This window comes from Cryptomeria japonica, chromosome 10, assembly GCF_030272615.1.
Source record: "Cryptomeria japonica chromosome 10, Sugi_1.0, whole genome shotgun sequence".
Taxonomy (NCBI): Eukaryota; Viridiplantae; Streptophyta; class Pinopsida; order Cupressales; family Cupressaceae; genus Cryptomeria; species Cryptomeria japonica.
Window position 1 is genome coordinate 92,278,616 of NC_081414.1, and position 25,021 is coordinate 92,303,636.

The window sequence follows — 25,021 nt, forward strand, 5'->3', positions numbered from 1 at the left end:
CCATTGAAGAGGAGATCACATGCTACAACATACAACATACAACAAACAACAACATCTATACCTTCGCATATAAGGATACAAACATCCTTACAACAAGGTACTAGTACTTGTTTTACATTACAGTCATTGACATTTGCAGCATTTCTCATTTCTTGGTTAATTCCAAAACCGGGGTTTGACCTAAGGGCAAACCCCTAATCCCTAACCCCCCAATCATCTTCGCTTTTCTATGTGTAGGTTGCAGGTACGCGACTGAAATTGAAGATCTGGAATCCTTATGCAGAGACGAACAGATCCCCCTTCGTTTCGCGGATTTTTCGGAGGACCGTGTGCACGCTGGGCGCCATCGTCCCGTCAACTTTTGCTCAAATTTGCAGGACAGCGCCGTCTCGACATTTTATTGCTAATTCCAGGTCCGCAGCTTCATATCATATCCCTATCTCTATTTATAAGTGAATCTTTCTTGCTTCTACATGCATTCATAGTTCAATCTTTCTATCTACATTCTTTACAAAAGAGGGTATCTGGTGCAAGAGCACCTAACCCAAACATACACCAGGAGGTTAAAGATCATGTCATGAATCATTTCACTCATATTTGAGTTTATATGGTCATTTTAATGTATTTTGAGTCATTTTGTGAAGCATTGTAAGACATTTGTTCAAGATGTGTATTTGAGTCCTAATATGGTCTAGGAGGTCACATTGTGCAAATATGCCCATGGAAGGGTAAATAGGATGTAAAATTTTGTTTTGATTCCATCTAAATGTATTTCAAGTGCACAAGCAAAGATTAGGGGTCATATTTATCAAAATGTCAAAATTGTCAATTGTGTCAAAAAAGTTGTCAAGCACAAATTGCATTATAAAGTTGCAAACCAAGAATGTAATTGGTCTTAGGTAGTTGTAACTTCCATATGGATGTGTGGAGGTTATAAAAACCATCCTTTGATCAAATCCAATGGGTGTGTGTAATATTGGAGGAAGGAAATGAATAATATTTGAAGTTTTTACACACTCCACATTGTTTTCTGGGTATTGCAGTCTGATCATTCACATTTTTCTTTATGAAAAATCATTGGTATCCATTGGAAATGTATTGGATATGATAATGGCATGAGTTAACTTTGTTTTCCCTTTGGTTTCATTCAATTCCAATCAGTTTGAAGCAAGTTATGCAAGATTTGGTGAAAACTGTCAAAAAACCCTCCAAATTGGGGTTTGTGGAGAGTTTCACTAAAATCTTTTGATTTCACCATTGGAAATTGTTGTAACTTTGGTGTTTGATAGAGGTTTGAACTATCTTTCAAATTAATTCAGTTTCAATGTGATTGGTTAAGTATTTAATGAGATATTTGATGCCCTAGGCGGACTGGGTATGCACATTTCTTGTTTTTTCTGTAACAGTAAAAAAGGTCTCGGTACAGAGGGAATAACTTTCAAATGAACCGTTGGATCGTTCTCAATTTTGGATATGGTTTTAGAAACCTAGTTTTCCACAGCCTCACCGAAGCGATCTTCCAAATATTCTCAGGTTTTAAAGTTATTAATAACTGAGTACGGGTATATCAAACTGTCATTAACCGGGACAACATAATGCATTTTTGGTCTTGATTAATGTTCAAGGGGTTATAAAATGATATGATGGATTTGATATTGGATTGGTTGGTTTATATTAATATTATTTTGGACTGTATAATGATGATTATGATCAGATTATGCCTCTAATGCAAGTGAAGATGTTGTGTTGAGATTGGAACTCCATGTTGATTTGGGGTTCTTGAAGGGTTTTTCATGATGCTCCGCATCAGTATCCTTGCTATCACAACCCTTGAAACTCATATAGAATCCAATCTTGCATTGTGTGGGATTGGATCTTGTGGGTTTCAACCCCTCTTTTGAATGTAAAGTCCCTCCTAAGCGAAAACCATCAACCCTAGTGACTCTCCCTTCTCTCTCCTTGGAGTTGGGGAGGGGAGAACGACTAGGGTTTGATTTTTCCGCTTTACAGAAACTAAGTAAAAAATGACACCCTTAGCACCAAAAATCACCTCCGAACTGAATGGACAAGCGCGAGATCCCAGAGAAAAACCAGGCGAAACCACTGGACAATAACACACTAAAATGACACTATCATGGTGTGATGGTTTAATATATCCACAGGTGTCCCTAAGATGTGTTGGTATCTTTTGGATTGGTGAACTTGTGCTGACGTCCTTGAGACACACATTTGTCCAAAACTAGTGAGCTTTCCGGATGGGCTGTATGAAGCCCCAAATACCCTAAAACCCTTGGAAAAGTTGTATTGTGAATACGATCTTAAAATTGGGATAAAATGACGAAACAATGAGAAAATGGGTCAAGTTGAGTAACACCAGGTCACCAGTTAGCTCCTACAAGACAAGGTAGAGTTTGGGTGAACTCATTTTGCCACAAATCAACCCACAACACCCAAAAATGACACACAAGGACACATAAAAGCCCAATAAAACTAAAAAATACAATAGGACTCCAAGAAACACTTATCGAGTGGTTCCAATTAATCCTAGATTGACTCTGAAGGGCTCATTCCTACTAGGTCTTGATCCAACACATGATCATAAAAGGAGATAAATAAATCAATCTCCAAAAATATGAAAAAACTTATATATGTTCATTTTAAGCACTAAACAAAGTGTTCCATGATAAAATCATATATTTAACATCAATTGAGAAGCATGCATAGTCATAAATCTAGTCCAATCATATCAATGTGTTTCATTGCATCATTGTCCAATTGGAGTCTTCTCAATATACAAATGAAAATTAATTACAAATATTATATTAGATTACATTCATATTTCAACTTTCAAGGAAGAAGGATGAAGACGGTCAAAAAATTGAGGAATGTGAAGAAACCCTCCAAGGTGCTCACAAACAAGTCCATTGGTCCCCAATGGTGGTGTGCAACGCCACTCGAACATGTGGCACCCATAGGTCCATCAAACTATTCTCATAGAGATAGTCACAAGGCCCATAAACTCAAATAAGGTAAACAAGAATATAATAGTCTTACACTCACACCATACATGGAGCATATACAAAATACACTATCAATCAATATGCAATGCAACATTATGAAGAGATGGTATCAAACCAATAATCCATCAAGGTATCTACTGAACTAATCTAGCCATTAGATACTAGAGTGGAGTGGAGGGAATTTCATCGTATGTGCTCAAGTGGATGCACCATACAAAACCAAGCATTCTCTCATACAGATGAGAATGGCGATCACACAAGTCTTAACACTCCATGAGTGGCCATGTATCCTTGAACAAGTCCCAATGCTCCATGTGTAGGCATGCATTCTCAAAGCATCCCTAGCCTCATGATAGCACTCACAACATGCTCGAGTAACTTAATTATCTTACTAATGTTTACCCCAAGTTCATTTTTATAATATCACTTATTAACAAACTTCTCAATAAGATTGCCAAGCATACCACTTATGGGTCGAGGACACAATCAACAACCACTCTCAAGACTCATTCTAGTGCCTAATCCTAGGCTCCTACCAAAATAAAATGCCAAACATCTCAATGCACAACAATAACCACATTTTCAATGTCAACTATCTCATACATCCACAACATGCTCGATTGGCCACATGGCCAAGAGAACAGATCCGATTTGATCCATAAATGAAATTTAAATATATGATATAAATATTCCATATAATAATATCACATTTTTAACATCAAATTTCAATTTTCTCAAAAAGCCAAAATGTACCAAAAACTAATTATGGAGGACATCACCATTGATGGACCTCCAAAAAGCTTGAATTTTCAAACATGCCCAATCAAAATTCTGAAAAAACCTATTGGTTCATAGGTGAACAATATCCTTAAAAATGTGATTTAAACAACATTTTATGAATACACAAAAACATGGCTAGAGTTTCCTTTTATAAAACACGATTTTCAAAATTTCAAAATTATAAATTCAAAACTCCACTAAAAGACCAATTCACATTGTAGAAAGGATCTAAATCCAATAATAAAATACTTGCAACAAGAATCAAGCATTTAAATCAAGAATCAAAAGAGAAATCAAGAAAAATTTCCTTCAATTGGAGAAACTTCAAAATAGAAAAGAAGACCAAACACTCTGAGAAAGCTCACAAGTTCTAGACAACCCAATGCGATTTGCAACTCAATTCTTTTAAGCTCCTACCCACAAATTTTCAAGCATCTAATACTCCAATATCAACAATTCAAATTTGCCATGCAAGGTTTGAGAGGAGAATTTAGGGGAAGATAAAATTAAGTGTTGAAAAGTAAACTGCAAATACAAATTATATTTCACTTTTTGGAGTTGGAATATAAATATATTAAATTCAAATTTAAATTATAAAATATATTAAGCTCTTGAAATCTCCCAAAAGACAAATCATTTATATATCATTAAATTAAATACATATAAGGTATTATTCACATTTAATTATTATATTATCACTATAGAAGTAAAATATCATTAATATACATATTATAATAGCAACAATTAACAACTTACTGGCTATGCAAATACAATCTTTACTAGTCACTCACAATAATGCATAAGGGTAATCAAGCATTACCAAAATGGTAACCAGAGGTATAATAATATGAATTAAGGAAAAATCGTCCAAATTAGGAATAGTGACTTGAAGCTAGGCAACATATTTGGCCATTGTGCTCTCTCTTGTAGCCATCGCCAGTGATCTATGGGCATACTCAGACCTGTGGAGCTAGGTGGAGTCGATGACCTATACATGCATCAACCAAAACATACAAACACCTGTGCATACATATACATATAACATAAGATAACTGAAAGCACAATTAATTATTTCTCAATTGGGGTCACATAATAATCATGATTAGCAACATTATATCTCACTAAATCAACATTACATCAACAAGGCATCATTAAGTAACCATATAATAATAAGTATAACCAAAATATCCTCATAATATAATCTAGACATCATCATATAACATCATATCGCATCATCGTAAAGCCATCATGCATATATGATTATCACTAAAACTACAAGTATAACCTACTATCCACATCAACAGTGATATCATATAAACAAAATAATATAACTATAAGTAGGATGTACCTCACAAGTGCCAATACAAAAGAATGATATACAAACAATCATAATATAGCATATAAAGAGTCTATCTTGGATCAAAATAAACAAATGATAGAATAAAAACATGAGAGGGATTATGATCCTAACCCTAGGACTAGGCTTACTCTTGAAAGCCTGCAAATAGATAAGGGGTACAACTCTCTCAACCACGTAGCATCCCCCTATGTGGCTCAAGTCTCATCACTTGGGTCCCATTGGACCCTTACCCACTCTATGTATCGACCCTTGAGGGTCAACCTTCAACTCTAATGGATGCACATGGGATCCAAAGAAAGTTGTTTTTCCTCAACCTATAAAGAACCCTAATCAAGAACATGGGTCATGTCAGGAATATATTGTCTAAGTGTGAGATTTTGCCAAGATCAAGAGCTCAATGAAATGTACAAAATAGAGACACAATATAGGACAAGAATAAACTGTATTCTCATCAATAGAAAATGATCAATAATATCAATTACATACAATGTAGATGAGCTTGCTTATATAGGCAAGGCTAGGGATATGTGAGCACACAAACATGGCATGTGGCTCAATAAGAAACAAGGGTAGGTAGGAAATAGGTGTGGGTAGGTAGGAGAAATAATATAATAGTCCACATGAGGTGGATCACCCACTGAATGTGGAGTGTAACAACAAGATCAACACCATAAAAGGTGGAATTTCTCCTACACACACTATCCCAATGTGGCACAAACACCCAAGTGTCTCATACCCAAACTACTATGAAATGCATTTCCTAAGTAAACTTAAGTAAAGTGTAATAATATCCAAGATGAATAATTATTTACACCAACACCCCCCCTTAAGTGCAATTTAGGGGAATGCACTTTAAGTCTACAATGCAACTAAGCAATGCAAGATGGGTCCCGACTACTAGGCCATGTTAGGTACCCATGTACAAATGCAAATGCATGCAAACCAATGCAATGAAATCTCTCACAAAGTGGGGAAAGAGAGAAAAACCCAATGGGAAAAAACCCTCCCCCAAAAGAGAGATGAAAAACATACAAGAGAACTCTCATAGAAGAATGTGAGGAACAAAACCCCATGTGAGGAAAAAGTCCCCCCCATATGAGAGAAGAAGAGAAGCTAGGAAGCCCCCCCCCCCAATGTGGAATCTACACCAATGATAGAAGCTCGATGTATGAAGAAACTGCTCCACGAACGTCGAACAACATTCCTCCCCTTAGGAAGAAACAAAACCAAAGGTGTATCCATGAAGTCTCCCCAATCATGAAGGGAAGATGTATGAAGAAAACTCATGATGAAAGGAATCTTTGAAAACTGCTCAAGTGTCCCCATGTCGATGCTAAAAGATACCCCCTCTAAAGGTGGTAAACTGTGCCACACTGCTGAAAAAGGCACTCCAAGATCTAGTGGAGATGGATGTAGAACATGTCCCAAAGACTCACATGTCTCCTCAAAAAATAAAGAGACCTCCTCCAACTGCAGTACATAAGTATCCACAATCATATCAACCTCGAAAGAATGATAATGTAGAGAATGAACAAGAGGGTCAGAGTGTTCCCTCGCAACAATCGAAGAAGGATCACCTTCATCAAAGAGAAGATGAATGTCATCAATGATGTCTCCCAAATCTGCAATGTAGGATTCCATAAATAAACCTGCAATGTTTGTCAAGTAATCATCCCATGAATCTGAAGCTGGAAGACAATGAATATCCTGCTGCACTGAATCACATGAAGGCAAAACTGTCGCACTATCCACATCATCAGGTGCAATAGGTGATATGATATCAATATGAGGAGATGAAATACAAGGCTCAAGAATGGGGTCACATGTGAGAATCCCCATGTTCAAGTGCCCAAAGTTCTCCTCAAAATCTGAACCATCACAAGAAGTGTGATCATCATGTGTAGAATCATGTCCCCATGTTCAAGTCCCCATGCAACAAAATCTGAAAAGGAGTATAACCGAGATGCATGATCAACCACCCCTGTCGCAATGATAGCACTAGTCTCCAAGTCTCTAATGAAAATTGAGTCAGGTGTGAACTCCACAACTCTCTTCGATGCACCATGTGTGATTTGATAGATAGAAAGGAGATTGTTTGTCAAGTGGGGTACACACAACACATCATTGAAGGAGTTATCCCCAATGTCAATAGATCCTTTCCCAATCACATCCATGTATGTATGATTGCCCATCAAAATCTGTGGCATGGTGCAAGGCTCAAATGTAGAGAACATAGACTGCGAAGATGCCATATGATGAGAAGCCCCTAAATCTAGAAGCCATCTCTCTGAATCATGACTGATAGTAGCACATAAAGCTTTTCCTTTTCTTGTCCCAAAAGAGTGAGTCTTCCCACTTGTAGAAGCCATGAATGCTTGCCCTTTTCCTTTGGAATGTGAGGAAGTGGAAGTTGATGAATCATCCTTCTTGTAGACTTTAGGCAAATCAATGTTATGCTTTTTGATGATATGTGTGAGCTCATCAATCTTCTTAGAATGGAAACGATGCTCCTCATGACCAATATTTTTACAATAGGCACAAGTAGGTCTCTCCCTCTTTGGTGAATTATCTCTCTTAGAAGAGGATGAATCTCCTTATTGTGGAGAAGATGGTGCTTTTTCCTTAGGCTTTGATTGCCATTTCTTCTTGTTTGAGTTGTCCTTTCCTTGATTTCCTTTGTTCGCTTGATTTGCCACTAATGCTTGAGACTTAGAAGCCTTAAGAATGCCCATGCTTATCAACTTAGTTTGTTCCATCATCAACATTTCATTGAAAGCATCAAATGTAGGCATTGTGCAGCTTGAACCCATTGTCATCCTATGGGTTTGGAAACTAGAAACAAATGCTGCATATTCTTGTGGAAGCTTGCCTATCAAGTTGAATATCAATTGAGTATCCTTCTTATCAATGCCACAATCTTTGAGTTGTGCCCTCAACTCATTTGCCTTAGTGACATAATCTTGTATAGTATCAAATTTCTTGGGATCTAACATGGTGAGATCACTATCAATTTGATATCCCCTAATCTCATCAACTTGACCATACAAGTCTTGAAACTTTTTCCAAGCATCCTTGATTAGAGTACATTTCTCAATATGAAAAATGAGATCCTTTGATACATACTTTCTTAAGGTACCAATTGCCATGATATTTTTAGTGAGCCAATCCAAGTGACCAACTGGATCAACCTTAGGATCAGTGGGAGCAATAATAGTTCCATCAATGTAATGAGTGAGTCCTTTTTCCATAAGTTTACTCCATGCATCAATTTTCCAAGTAGCATAATTATGAAGAGTTAAAAGAGGAAACTTAGAAGAATCCATAGCAGCAAAAAGGAAGGAACACAATAGCACAAAAGCACAAGATACACCCCCCCAAATTCACTCAATCAAAGTACCCCCCCAAAAATGATGATTTTGGCACTTTATATGTAGTGCGTGTACAATAGGCCACTTGCAAACAATGGCAAGGTGGACTTCTGATTTGGTTTTACAACTGCCCCAATAGGCTGAGAACTACAAAGAAAAAGATCAGAAAGATAGATCTATGCAATACAAATGCCAAATTGGCCAAATAAGACCATATGATGAAAGTAAAATTTATACCCACAATTGCTGCAAACTGATAGCATATTCTGAGAGTAGACAAAAAATAACACACTTTAGAAAAAAAACGGCACTTGAAAAGGAGTTCGTATGAGCCTGAACGGAGACCTGGAAGTTGCAGAAACGAGGATTGGACAGGTATAGTCACCAAAAACTGAGAATTCTGAAAAATCTGTCCATCAAAATCAGAAAATAATTCCACCACGTGAAAGTACATGAAATTCTAGCCCATTTCCAAAAAAATTGCACCAAAAAAAGAGCAAAAATGAGTAAGATATGACCATTTGAAGTTGAACTGCAAAATCAAAAAGCTCAATGAGAGGGGCCTGCAAATTTTTGAAAAATGATGATGTCAGCAAAATGCAGGGTTAAATTTGACGACCGTATGACCGTCGTGAAAACTTCACCTCCCTGCTGACTGGGTGTCCGTACAGTATAGACTACTAACGTGGCGCGATCTGGTTGGCCGAAATTTTTTTATGTGGCAGTACGGAAATCTGACGTGGCAGGGTGATTTGGTTGCTGATGTGGCGGTGATTGGGCAGCCAACTGGGCTGCTAACTGGGCGCACAGGCTGGCCATGGTGGCGGTCGCTGGAAACTGGCGGGTGGTGCCCGGAAAATGCCGAAGAACCGGCGGCGGTCGCCGGAAGGCGGTGGCGATTGCCGGCGGGGCTGTGTGTGCGCCGCGTGGTGGGGTCCCGGAGACCGCGTGGCGGAAGGTGCAGGGCCGCTTGAAGTCGGGTGCCGACGGAGAGGTGGCTGCCGGAGGTCGGGTGCCTGCGCTAGTAGAAGGGAGTCCGGGGGTCGGCGGGGTCTTCTGGCGATGGAGGACTGGGCCGGAGCAGCAGCAAACCCCGGATGATGGGAACTGTGAGCACAGCGACCGGAGCAGGTATAGGACGCGGCTGCCGAGGGGACAGAAGAGATGGCACGGTCGCCAGTGGAGAGTACGGGCAACGGAGATCAGTGGTACCCTGCGGAGTACAAAGGTCAGGGGGGGGGGGGGGTCTGCGGACCCCCCAAAAACAATTTTTTTTTTTTTTTTTATAAATTTTCCGAAATTTTTTTTTTTGAAATATTTTTAAATTTTTTTTTTTTTTTTGACGAATTTTTTTTTTATTTTTTATTTTTTGGAAAATATAATTTTTTTTTGAAATTCATACAATAATAGTAATATTGGCGAAAAAAAATTTCTCACCAAAATAGGCCGACTTTATAACCAAAATTCATGGAAACGACCTTCTAGATGCAATGGCGAGGTCGGATCTGGTCTAGGACGCCTCCAAAAGATGCTGCTCTTCAGATCTGCCTCTTGACGTTGCAATAATGCCTCTTCAAGACGAATCAATGAAGCCCCAATGGCTCTGATACCATGTGAGATTTTGCCAAGATCAAAGAGCTCAATGAAATGTACAAAATAGAGACACAATATAGGACAAGAATAAACTATATTCTCATCAATAGAAAATGATCAATAATATCAATTACATACAATGTAGATGAGCTTACTTATATAGGCAAGGTTAGGGATATGTGAGCACACAAACATGACATGTGGCTCAATAAGAAACAAGGGTAGGTAGGAATAGGTGTGGGTAGGTAGCAGAAATAATATAATAGTCCACATGAGGTGGATCACCCACTGAATGTGGAGTGTAACAACAAGATCAACACCATAAAAGGTGGAATTTCTCCTACACACACTATCCCAATGTGGCACAAACACCCAAGTGTCTCATACCCAAACTACTATGAAATGCATTTCCTAAGTAAACTTAAGTAAAGTGTAATAATATCCAAGATGAATAATTATTTACACCAACACTAAGCACTGAAACATGGAACACATCATGGATGCGAGAGAGGTTGGGTGGTGGAGGAAGGCAGTGGGAAACATGACCAATCCCATAATGGATATGGCTCTTTCGAGGATGCACTCAAGAACATACAATCACCTATCGAGAATTGGCGATCTATCTTATGGGCATTGACATATTTATTCTATCTATTTTGAGTTGTGGTCAAATGCTCTTTGATACAGACTACTTGATGCTCCATATCTTGAAGAATCTCAAGACCCAAAAGAACACGGTCCTTTAGATGATCCCAACTCAATGGAGTACGAAACGAACGACCATACAATGCTTGGAAAGGAGGCATGTCAGTGGAACTATGGTACCCATTACTATAGGCAAAATCATCCAGGTACAAATAGTCCTTCCAAAAAGACTGTAGATCCATCACATACATGTGAAGCATATCCTTCAACACCTAATTAACTCTCTCTCTCTCTCTCTCTGTTGGTCTCGAGATGATATGCATAACTAAAATTAAGTTGGGCCCCCAATGGATATTGTAGAGAAGTCCAAAATGTAGAAGTGCATACTAGGTCCTGATTCGATATGATCCTATGAGGTATCCCATGCAATCATATATACACCATGAAAATATGTGCCATCGAAGCAACAATATAGGAAGATCCGATGAGGGAGAAGTGTGCCACCTTGGACAACCTATCAACTGTAACCATGATAGCATCATGATGACACAATGACATAGGTACCCTACCATAAAATTCATAGAAATTGTGTCCCATTTCCACTTAGGAATGAGATGCATTGTAAGGAAACTTGCAACCAACTTTATGACAATTTCCACATAACCCAATTCAAATTTTAATCAAATCAATACATAGAATCCACATGCAAAGAATAGACAACATACCCATGAAAATGTGACACAAGATATATCTTGGGAAAATCCTCACTAGGGAAAACCCCAGCCTCCAAAAGCATCATCCACCATGTATTATCAGCAATGCATCCATTACAATACAACTATGGAAAGCCTTTGAAAACCCAACCATCAAAAAAGCACTTCATGTGAACAAGCATGAATCCACACATCCCATGCCATGCTTCCTCCTTCACAAATGCTAAACTGGCTAACTGACCAACCCAAACTACCCTTGTGGTACTTTTTTAGAGACAAGCTCCCACAAAAATGCCAAGTGGTATTACATTAAAACCATGTGCCCAAAACAATGTGACAATAAAAGATAATATTTTTCCTACTTACCCTTGACCCACATTTAATATTGGGTACTTCATCAAAATTACATTTCCTAATATTAAATAAATGTACAATATAATAATACCAATGTGTCAATACAACTCATCATGTGGTTACAAGAATATTCCAAGAGAATCTCTACATGTTGCACGTCCTTCTACGTGCTCCTAGGTGCAACAATACAATATGATATTACAATATAATTCCATGTTCACCTCACACAATAATAAAATAATACAACAATAAAACATTATTATGCAAGGTGTACAACACCATTTTCCCAACATGCAACTACAAGAGACCTACACGATGACGATGTTCCACCTTCACCCTCTAACACTCTAGGCAACTAGACACAAGTCCACAATATCATGCCTCATCCTTGCCCAATGATACAAATGTCTAAGGTTTCATGCATCTTCTTGATGCTGGGGTGTGCTGAATAAGGAGCAAGATGTGCCTTGGTCAAAACTAAAGTATGAAGATCATTTGCAAGAGGTACACATATACGACCAATAATTTGCAATAATCCATCTGACTCCAAAGAATATCCAAAAAATTGACCCTCAAGGACTCTCGTTGACTCAATTTGTGCTCTCACCTCTTGATATCTTATGTCTATAGGAATAGCCTCAAGGATACGACTCCACAAATCTACACCAGGGGCCATCACCGAAATCTCATGTCTCCTACTCAAGGCATCTGCAACAATATTCTCGTACCCTAAATGTAGTGGACATCAAAATCACTCTCACAAAGGAAGTCCATCCAGTGACACTCCCTAGAATTAAGGTTTGAATGAGTAAATTTGTACTACAACTGCAATGATCACTATGCAACTCAACAAAAGAACGTGCCTCCAATGCACAAGTACATGAACAATTGTTGCTAAGTCTAAATCATCGGTAGGATATTTCAACTCATGATCCTTGAGCTTATGAGTCTCATATGCAATCACATGTACATGCTACATAAGAAGTGCCCTCAAACCCTCCAATGATGCATTAATGCAAACAACAAAATATTTTACTGGATGTGGCATTGCCAAGATAGGTGCATTGGTCAAGCGCCCCTTAAGAACTTGAAAATCTGCCTCACACTATTATGACCAAACAAACTTCTTCCCTTTCCTCCGAGGACGAGTAATATGATGTGATAACCTAGAAAATTCCTTCATAAAATGACAATAATATCCTACCAAGCCCATGGAACTACAAACCTCTGAGACATTAGTTGACAATGACCAATCCACAATAGCTTGAATCTTAGAGGGATCAATTGAGATACCCGAGTTCCTAAGATGATATGGCCCAAATATCTCAATTCGGTTTGAAAGAACTTGTACTTGGCCAAGCTGCCATATAACTGGTGGTAGCGAACATTCTGCAAAACCTGATGCAAGTGGACCTCATGTTCCTCCATCATCCTTGAATATACCAATATATCATCAAGAAATACAAGGACAAATCGATCAAGGTAGGTGCAAAACACTCCATTCATCAAATTCATAAAGTATGAAGGTGTATTAGTCAACCCAAATGGGACAATGGTGAACTCATAATATCCATTATTAGTGTGAAATGCAATCCAATGAATGTTGGCCTCATGTACGCTAAATTGATGATACCTTGACTTGAGGTGAATCTTAGAGAGCACTCTACATCCCTTCATATAATCAAACAAATCATCGATCCTTGTAAATGGATATCGATTCTTCATTTTCACTTTGTTAAACTACCAAAAATCAATGCACAAATGAAGAGGATTATCCTTCTCCTTAACAAAGATAACAAGTGCTCCCCATGGGGAAACACTAGGAAAAATGTGGCCTTTAGCTGACAACTCCTCTAATTGTAAACTAATTTCACTCAACTCTTGAGTGGTCATACGATAAGGTGCCTTGGATATAGGCTTATCTCCTAGAAAAAAATCAATGTGAAATTCTATATCATGCTTAGGCGGCATGCCTGGGATATGTCTTAGAAATGCTTCTACAAACTCATGAAGAATAGGGTGATCATCAAGAGAAACCTCCTAATTCTGACCCTCATCAAGATCACTCACTGGAAAATAACTAGCAACGTTGTTGCATACACCACTTCAACTGTATAGCCAAGATCATGCATAAGGAAATGGGGCTTTGAACTCTTACAAGCTCAACTCTCTTTCCACCATAATCCAAATACTTAACCGACTTATGCCAACAACCAATGCAAGCATAATGAGCATCCAAGCAATACATGCCCAAAAAATCCATAAGAACCCAAATGAAGGATACAAAGGTCTACGTTGGTAATGAAGGTGCCAAATCAAATACACAACCACAAACTATTGAATATACAACCTCCTTAGAACTAGTAGCTAACTCAACCTACTAACTATCATTTGCCTTGCTTCCACAAGCCCACATCACTCAACAAGAAAAGGATAAAGGAATCTAAAGCACCAAAATCAAATAAGATAGAGATAGAAATACCACATAACAAACCTAAAGTCTCAATGATTATGCCCTGATGTGAAACTTGATGATTATCAATTGCTACAAATAACCTATGAGATCTACATGTATCCCCAATTATAGGCTTAGAGGTGGCTTGTCTCTAACTAGGTCTTGAAATTGATCTCTTAGGACACTAGACTGCTATCTAACCATGTTGACAAAAAGTATAACATCCTCCTCTACCATACCTACAACCTACGGAAGGTGCACTGGACCGATGATAACTTCCCCTACTAGAGCTATGTATTGCACTCTGAGATGGCTAACTACGATGAGGCTCTAAAGTATAACCCCTCCTATGATGATTTGGAAGACGATGTATCCTAAAAATTTATCTATTAGAATGATTCTAGGAGGACCTGTGCCCCTGATGTTGCAGCCGACTTACCCTAGGAGGTACAAAGTGTGCTCTAGATGATCCCGTGGGTTGAGACTAAGTTCCTTATACTCCTAAACCAATTGAAGGTGCACTACCAACCTATACTCCTATTTGACCTCCCAGTCCTCTAGCTAGATTCTCCTCTAGCAATATTGCCTTATCTAGGACAACCTCCAAAGTCTTGGTCTCAAAGACCTGAACACCACCACTGATACAAAAATTAAGGCCCCAAACAAATTGATGCACTAACATAGGCTCATCATAAAAAATGCTAGCATATTGCTCGAGCTTGATGAATTAATGATCATACTGATCTACAATCATGGCCATTTGATGTAACTCATGGAACTCATTGACATACCTCCGATGATAATGCATCAAAGGGAAATGTGATAGAATCTCTCTAAAAAGATCTTCCATCATACTGAGGCAATGTATAAGTGGAGATTATGCACCTCTATATACCACCATGTAGATGCAAAAGCTCTAGATGCATAATGATTCAATGAGCCTTAATATTGTTGATGCATGGGTGCATAGCAAAGCACCAATCAAGGTTTATCAACCAAGTCTCTACCTCAGTACCACCAGTAGTGACCTCAAAAGTAGGTGGATAAGACCTAAGAAGATCTCACATATGACTTTCATAAATTCTATCCTACTCTTCTCTGTGTGCTCTCTCCTAAGAACAACTCTAGAAAGGCTAGGACTACAAGAAGATTCTCTCTCACACTGTTGAGATGGACAAGACTCGTCTTGTAAAGATACCTCCTATGGAGGGCCCAAATGAGATATGATGTCTTGTAACAAATTAAGCACCTTGGGACCACCAATTCCATCATCCTAACCACCACCTTGTTTCTCTAGATTCCACTCAATCTGATGGTTAGTTTAATGCTCCTCCTAATGATTCTCCTAATGAGGATTCAATGACGCACTACAACAAGGATGCATCCTTCATAACACAATAATGAGTTCATCAGAGGAAGCATAAGCATATCTATAAGCCATGCTAAGGCAATGTGTATAAAATGATAAGCATCAAATAATATAGTATAACAAACACACACCACTCATGCCAAATTCAATGAGCATATATACACTAGAGCTTCCATGATTTGGACATGGGTTGTAATACTAGATGTAATGCCCCACCAAGGATTGCTAGAGGACATGAGAAAATCATACAAGTAATACATGGAAATTTTTTTTTTCAAAGTAATTACTTGTGAACATACATAACATATTCATGAACAATGCACAAACCTCAAGATTAGGTCAAATTGTAGCTTACCAACTATGAACATGCAGAAGGCTAAACACTCCAAACTTTGTAAGAATGAGAGAAAAGGTCACTCAAACCATAGGATAAGGTCTAAGAGATGTTTATGATCATCCATGACCTTTTCCTAAATTGCAAAGGTCGATTCGACAAATAGGACAAATTGCTAAGCCCTAGGTGTCATAGTTGGGCTCCAGTGAAACCCTAATTGCAAATGGATGCTCATGACACCATCCAAAATTAATCAAAACTTACTCAAGACCCTTCTGAGAGAATATAAAAATACAAATATAAATTATATTTCTTTTTGGAGTTGGAATATAAAGATATTAATTTCAAATTTAGATTATAAAATCAATTAAGTTGCCAAAAGCTCTCAAAAGACAAATCATTTAAATCTCATTAAATTAAATACATATAATGCATAATTCACATTTAATTATTAAATTATCACTATAGAAGTAAAATATCATTAATAAACATATTATAATAGTGATAATTAACAACTAACTAACTATGCACATATAATCTTTACTATTCATTACAATGATGCATAAGGGTAACCAGACATTACCGAAATGGTAACCGGATGTATAATAATATGAACCAAGGAAAAATAATGCAAATTAAGAATGATGGCTTAAGTCTAGGTAACATATTTTGCCGTTATGTTATCTCCTGTAACCACCGTCGAGGATATGGGCTTGCTCAAATCTATGGAGCCAAGGGGAGTTGATGCCCTACACTTGCATCAACCAAGACATAAAAACACCTATGCATACATATACATATAACACAGTATAATTGAAAGCATAATTTATCATTCCCTAATCGGGTTCACATAATAATCATGGTTAGCAACATCATATCTCATTGAATCAAAATTACATCAACAAGTCATCATTAAGTAACCACATCATATTTAGCATAACCAAAATATCCTCATGATATAATCCAGACATCATCATATAACATCATGTCACATCATCGTAGAGTCATCATGAATATATGATCATCACTGAAACTACAAGTATAACCTACTATCCACATCAACAGTGACATCATATGAACAAAAGAATATAACTATAAGCAAGATGCACCTCATGGGTGCCAATACTACAAAAGAATGATATACACACAGTCATAATAGCATATAAAGAGTCAATCTCAGATCAAAATAAGTAAATGACAAAATGCAAACATTGGAGGTATTAGACTTAGTTCTTCACCACCCACCTACCAGCTACCAGACCGTCGCCCAACATTGGTGATTTTTAGTTTTGCCCCAATGCTCAAGTTATTCATATTGGTGACCAAGAGCTGACTGGTTTGTAGCCCCTTGGTGCTAGCATGTGGCCCCTTAGGCTGTAATTGTCTACTTTTTCAAATAGGCATAAATTTCACATACAAAAGCAAAAAAATTTCAAACAAAATATTTTGGAAAAATTAATGCTCTCAATTTCTTAGTGGTATAGGCATTTTGCAGTTTTTATTTTTATTTTGTGCCATTTTTCCAGGTTCCAAGCATATAATTTTTTCCTCTAGACTCCATTTTTCCCGATTCAAGAGGCACCAGAAAGGTATTTAGGAGCACTTCAATTGTGCACATGCACCTTTTATAGATTTATTTTTAAAATTTTAAAATATCATTTTGAAGCTAGTTTCGAATTTTTGGATACATTATTGTAAATTTACAAGTATCAATTTTTCTTGAACAAAGGGGTTAATTGCTTGTATTGTGAGGGGTATTTTGTTGTTTCTCTATTGCATTCTCTAATTTTATAATGGATTTTCCAAAATATGTATTTCTAACTCTATATAACTATCATGAGTGGAAATCACAATTATAGACTTTATTGTTGAAATTGACATTGGATAGAATCACATTTGGCATAGATCCAGAATCGACAAGTGCTATAGAAAAAAGAAAAATGTGTGATAGAAGAGATGAATCTCTTAGTACTCTCGTTATGTCCATTATCTTGATCTTAGATATCATGTTGTATCTTGTAAAAATCCTAATAAAATTTGGACCACCTTAGAGTGTCCCTTTGTTAATCTAGATAAGATGAGGAAATGTAAGTTGGAGAATGAACTAATGAGTCTCAATCCTTTAGATTTTGACAATATCCATAACTACTTCATAAAGCTCAATTCTCTTAAATTTTAGTTATTTGATTGTTGGATCACTAAATAGGATGAACAATTGATTCTCTTTGTTCTCTCTAACCTAGGTCATGATTATTTAGTGTTTGTTTTTACATTTTATGCTACTATGGATGCCTTAGGAAGTGTAAATAAAATGCCTTCTCTTGATGGATTTACAAATCAGCTCATAAGGGCATATAGGCACATTGAAGTCTTCAAAGTCTCAAGCTCTTCTTGCAAAAGGTCCAAATCCAAAGGCTTCAAGTGGCAAAGGTAAGAATCATGATAAGGATCCTAAGTCTATTGAGAAAGCTAAGGATTTTCCTTCACAACATACCCATGAGCCAATCTCTTTTCTAAAGATGAATCATTTAAAAATAAGAAGTTGAAATGTGCTTATTGTAAAAGACAAGGACATGATGAACATAGGTGTTATGATAAGAAGATTGATGAACTCACACACCTTCAAAAGAACAACATCTTGCTGCCCTCATTAGTGTCTCCTTCTTTAGTTTCACAATTAACAACATCTTCAACATCATAGTTAGGGACTATAGGAGCTTCACATTGGTTTGATAAAATGAAAGGTAAAGCACACTAAGCCTCTACAATTCCTAAACATGGGAGATGACTTATTGATTGAGTGACATCTTATTATATGACATCTTCTAAAGAAATGTTATCTTCTTATGAGTCTTGTAATTCACCTAACATATCGACGGGTAAAAACACATACATGAGGTTTTGCAGGAAAGGTTCTATTGACATGGGGGAGGGAACCCTTAACGATGTGATTTGTGTACCTTCCTTGTAATCTAATCTCCTTTATGTTTATCAAATTTCTCATAGTGGACAAAGTAAATAAATTGGGTTCACTCTTAATTATGTACACATTAGGGACATAGAGACTAGATAGATCATTGCTATAAGGGTGGTTGACCATTCATCCCATTTGCATTAATTTTGTCATTTTTCTCTTGATGATGGTAACGTTCCTTTATCTGATGTCACACCCTTTCATCAACGGGAGAATCATGTTTGTGAGAATTTTGGTCACTTCAATCTTGACATTCTTGAGACTAGTGTTGAACTTCCTACTTCTCAACCTTCTGATTCTTTAGATTTGAGTGCTTCTCTTCAGTAGGTTGATCATAGTGTTTTAGATCTTGCTTTTTGGGATGAGTATTTGATAGGTGTTTCAAGATTGTTTGTGGAGTCTCATATTGCATATTTGGGAGACATTTGAGGGGCTTTCTCTCCTCTTTGACGACACTTTCATTACAATTGTTGTCTCATCTTCACTGTATTTGGAGATAGATATTTATGAGTTTCCTCCACAGGATTTGTCATGTTTCTTGGTTGAGTTTGGCTATGCTTATGTTGTGGCCTATTCAATCTTGGAGACTCCTACTCAATTTTTAGAGACATGTGTTTGGAGATTTCATTCCTAGTTCTTTCAGTTGGACATGGAGTGGCTTCTTCAACACCCCATGAATTTGTTGCTTCTTAAGGGAATATGTTTTTCTTGCAAGCGTCAAATGATCTTTTGTTTTCAAGCATACTTCATCGACATTGGAGCTTCTTCTTTATGGGGTGATATAATGTCTTAGTCTTTACTTCCTATGGGGAGATCATTGATTGCAATTTCATGATGGATGTAGTCTGGGGGTATTATTGAGTCCTCCATACATCATCCTTTCTTGTTTGTTTTTTCTCTTTTGGAGGGGAGTTTTGTCCCACAATGTTTTATCCGTTTATGAGAGCATTGCATTTGCATTATACATGGGTGCCTTAAATGATTTTTTTGTCGTATCCCATTCTAATAATCTTGCATCTTTGCATAATAAGCTAATCCCTAAGTTGCATTTAAGGGAAATTATTGGTGTGACTAAGGTTTTGGACATAGTGAAGGTCTTGTACCTAGCATTTTTGCTAGTTCTTAGTAAGGGACTTATTCACATGACTTAAGTTTACTTAGGGCCTAGGTGTCCTTTCAGAAGATTGATTAGTTGTCACATAATTTTATCTTATCTAATGAAAGCTACTTCACAACTACTTGTAGCTACATAGATCAACACTTTAGTTGTCGCATTGTATAGGATTATGAAACATGACAACATCTTATCTAATCCTTCCTCTCACATTGCCTTCATAAGCAAGGCATGGCCTCTCATGTACATTTTCATATACATTCTTGCATTCATAATAAAGCAAGTTATTCTTTCCATTTTCTTTCTTGTGGAAGTTTTTTTGGTCTTTTAGGGTTCTTGTGAGTGTTGAGGAGTCACCAGTCTACTCATATCTCTTTATTAGTTTTTTTAAATATGTTGGTGATCATTGTACTTCGTCATATTTTTAAGATAGTATGAATAATTTGGGCTCTTTAACCTTTTCTTTCCATGTGAAATGGAGAACCTAGAACAAATAATTTTTTTTGGAATAGTGACCAAGAGATAGTTTTTGTAATAAGTTATGTTGTAAATTGGCATAGTTGCGTATGTGCTCTTTCACTAGAAGGGGACATGAACCACATTCTTTATGTGTCTTTGGTGGAATTTTGTATGTCATGGTTGACACTAGATTAGGTATTGCCCAAGTAGTGGGAGTTCTAAGGAGGTATATTAGTGTCATTCAACTAGTATAGAGGTCAATATTTTTGCATATCTATGTATTCATTATCAATGGAGATAGATTTTGTGCAAGAAAATATTTATACAAGGAATTGAGATTGTGGATTGGACTATATACACGAATAGAAAGAAGCCTAAACTAATGGGTTTATTTACATTGTTTTATGGCGTGGTTAGTTAGATAAGTTAGCAACTAGTTGTGGTCAATGTTTGAGCTATGTAGGCGAGAACTTAGTAACTACTCAAGATTGTTTGTTGCAATTTGGTTTCGAAGTTCGTGTTCATATTTTGGTGTATAGTAGGATACAACAATGATTTATATAACAACTAAAATGTCATCATCATGTAAAAGTTCACTTGTATTCATATCTAGTTAATGTGCATTGATGTGTGGTTCTAGTTGTTACAATTGCTTGATGAAGTATGTAAGCACGAGAAATTTTAGATGGTGAACATGGCTATGCAGATCATTTCGTAGATAATTGACCCCTTATGTAATGTACATGAAGGGGAGATTGTTGGGAAAAGTGCACTCCTTGTGTAATAATGTAATATTGTTATTTAGTTGTGGTGCATCTTATAATGTGAATGCCACACTATGATAGACATTCTTAGGGACGTGTAAGTTGTAGGAGACACCATATACATATTTAATGTGGGTGACACATTAGGTAAATACTTTAATATAAGAAGTCATTATTTTTTTATTAAAAAGCAGTGTTGACTAGGGCATCAACCCTTTAACATAGTTAGAGATTATCAACAATACATTTAGAACAACAAACATAGTCAGAGACTATGGACAACTTTACAACAACAAAAACCTTAGAAACAATCAACAACCCAGACCCAACTCAAGTAGGGGTAGGGAAACTCGAGTCTTGACAAGGAGGGGTCTGGGGGGTGGGGAAAACTTCCCCTTCTGCGACAAACAACAGTAAAGGTGATACTATCATTGGGACCATCAAGCGGTAAGGTCCCCACTTGGGTACCATCAGTAGATTCAGGGGAGTGCGATTGCAAGGTAGCAACTGATTGTTGTAGAACAACAAGGGACTATTGTAGTACAACAACAAGATGTTGCAAAGGAGTGGCATCATGAGAAGAAGCAATAGGTGTAGAGAAGAGATGGAAGTTGGAGGCGACAAGAGTAGAATCCAAATTAGGAGCCACAAAAGTTGAATTCTCATGGACAACAGTAGCATCGATGACAACATCATCGACAGAGAGCGACTCATCAACCAAGTCAGTAGCATAAATAGTCAAGTGATCCAAGGTGGCATCCTTCCACCAAGTAGCCATCCCCTTGTGACGCAGGAGAGAGCAGTCTGATGCCAAATGACTTGTGGCAAAATATTTTCTGCAGCAAAAGGGGAGGCCCTCAAAGTATTGTGGTTGGGTCCAAGGCCAGTCCCCAACCATAAGAACCGCATCCCTGGGGAGGGGTGAGGAAATGTCAATATCCACCAAGATGCGAAAAAAGGTGTAGTGACCCATAGAAGTCATGACATCATCAACCATCAAGAAATGACCAATAGAGTTTCCTATGGCCTCATAGCAAGATTGTTCCCAAAAGTGGACATGAAGATTCGAAAGTCGAACCCAAACTAGACACACATTGAGCGGTTCAGTAAGGGAGTTGAAAGAGGTAGTCCAGGGCTTAATAGAGAGGGGATGAACTCCCCAAGCCTACATCTTGCCCAAAATCTAGTCACAATCATAAGAAGATGTAAAAGAAACAATGAAAAAACCCTTAGCACAGGGAAAGAGTTCAATATTCTGAGCAACCAGAGGCTTCCATGATTTCTCACCCAAGAATGAAGATCTGGTAAAGAAGGCCAAAGCCCAGAGAATTTGCACACCAAAGAATAGCTTTGGTAAAACCCAATGTTGTCCAAAACTTCCTATCCACAAACCACCACAGGGGAGGACTTGGCACAGGGAAGAGGACGAACCCCTCTGGAGGGCGGGGCAGTAGATCTGGCCACACAAGCAAAGCTACACTTCCTAGAAAAGGAAGGTCGAGGTAGAGCATTAGCATCCACAGTAGGGTTGCCATCAATATCACCCAACCGAGAGGAATCTCCAATAATTTGAGTACCAACATTCCCAAACCAACAACTAGAGAACCAAGGGGCATGGGTGCAGAAGGGTTTGCACCGATCAAAACCCCATGGGGAACGACAGTATCACCATCCACCCAGGGAGCATGGAACTCAGACGCAACAACTACGACAACACTAGGTGCAATGACTACACCATGGTCCATAGGAGCATCACTAGGAGGGAACACGGTGATGGAACTACGTACAGGAAAACCGTTGAGGGTGGCAAAAGAATTTTTCAAAATCGCAGCTTGGGCAGGAGGCATTTTTTTGTTTGCAAAAAACTGTTCGGTTATTTTTTATATAGGAAGTCATTGTTTAGTGAGCACATAGCTTTGGCTTCATGGTTAAAATAAAAACCACATAATGGTTTTGTGTCTATAAGGGAAAGCACATGGTTAGTGGTGTGGATAATCAATTGAAGCATAATGAAGTTGCATACATGGTCAAAGGGAGCATAGAGTAGGATGTATAGCTACATAATTCTCATTTGCTCAACGACATGGAGAAATTCAACTAAGTTTATAATTGTTAAAGTTCTACGAGAATAGGCTTTGTGAATGAATAAGATGTTTACTATCGAGATATTTTAATATGTAGTGCTTTGAAGGTAGGATTTGTTCAAAAGAAAATTTCCAAGATTCATCCTTCTATATATATATATATATATATATACTTTTTTGCATTAGGGATTCTACATACTATTTTAACATAATTCTTTCAAAAAGGTAATTTAAGAATTAACATTTGGTGTTTAAAATCTACAACACATTTTTTAGAAATGTAGTGGATAGATTGGAACACCAACCCCATGTTCATTGTGATCCACCTTTCTAATGTATTCTATTTTCTCATAACATTGTTCGCTTATGCTTTTCTTTTTGATCCTTTCATTCTCATTTTACTTTGTATATGTTCATCCTTTATTACTTTTGTGTTATGTCCAGTCTCCTTACATGTCTCTCACATATCTTTTTCATCCATGATCCTCGCTATGTTTCCCCACTTTACATTATTTGTCTTCTTCGATATTGTTCACTTTCATATAGCATTGACTTAGGTGATCTTGTTTTATATTATCATATATATGTTCTCTTACATGCTTAACTTCTATATGTAATATTTACGCTTACATATTTACATCTAGCACATCAATTATTCTTACCTGTTCTTTGTCCTCACACTTGGGACAACATAGGGGTACACCTTATTGCCTTTTATTACATAAATCTTTTATTATCACGTGTTGATATCTTATCTAATGCTTGCCACACAATATATTTGTGACATTACATGCTTATGGAGCATTTATGATTATATATTTTCACTTATTACTTGTTCTCTTCTCAAACTTATTGTAATCCTCTGCTATTCTTTTTTTTAATCATTTGATAGTGTGCTTATAGTGGTCTACTCAATGACCTTTACAAGTTATAATGATTCTCTCAATCTCTCTCTTTTTTTTTAGTTACAATAGTCTACTTTATGATGCTACACTTCTCTTTTACTTTTATATATTGATTGTTGACATTGCTAAGTAGTTTGTGCCTCTTTTAGTTTATATAAGATACCACTAATGGAAACTCGTGTATACAAATCAAAAGATGAAGATATCACTATATGAAGCATAGATACAATGTCATGCACAGCTATATCTTTTTTACATGTGTTTATTATTTACTTTCATGCTAGTTGTTTGTTTCCTTTAGCATGCATGATTCAAGGTAGTTCACATGCAAGTCGAATTGGGGGCAAAATATAGAGGTAAAAAATGCATCCCCCACTTTAACCAACTCATTTTAGATTCACTTTGACTCAATCTCTAGTGCAATGGTCTAATGTCCATGTGGTTCATTTCTAGCAAGAGTTGGCACTTACCCATGTGGCTGGTTAGCTTGCTTTGGTTAGTAGTAGTTGCTCAACTCATTTAGGAATTATTTGTGGTGTTGGTTTCTTGCTTATTTTTAAGTAGTCATTTTCGATTTGTACTAACAATATTAATAACAATTGTGCAATTAAAATTTGAAAAAAAAAAAAAGGAGGCTAATGTTAAAAAAGAAGGAAAGAAAATTGTGGAGCCACATAGCGTTTTTGGCAATATATAATTGCTACTTATTTCTAGCTCCTCTTTTTTCCAC

The 25,021-nt window shown here is 37.2% G+C and overlaps 1 protein-coding gene across 1 annotated transcript in view; it reads right to left on the bottom strand.

Moving 5' to 3' along the window:
* Nucleotides 1-4,613: 4,613 nt before the first annotated feature.
* Nucleotides 4,614-25,021, bottom strand: part of LOC131049617 (small ribosomal subunit biogenesis GTPase RsgA 1, mitochondrial) — a 119,130-nt gene continuing 98,722 nt past the window's right edge. Inside the window, exon 5 of the mRNA XM_057983675.2 lies at nt 4,614-4,820. Within this exon, the coding sequence (XP_057839658.2) occupies nt 4,757-4,820 (64 nt within the window). The 3' untranslated portion in view covers nt 4,614-4,756. The remainder of the gene's footprint in view (nt 4,821-25,021) is intronic.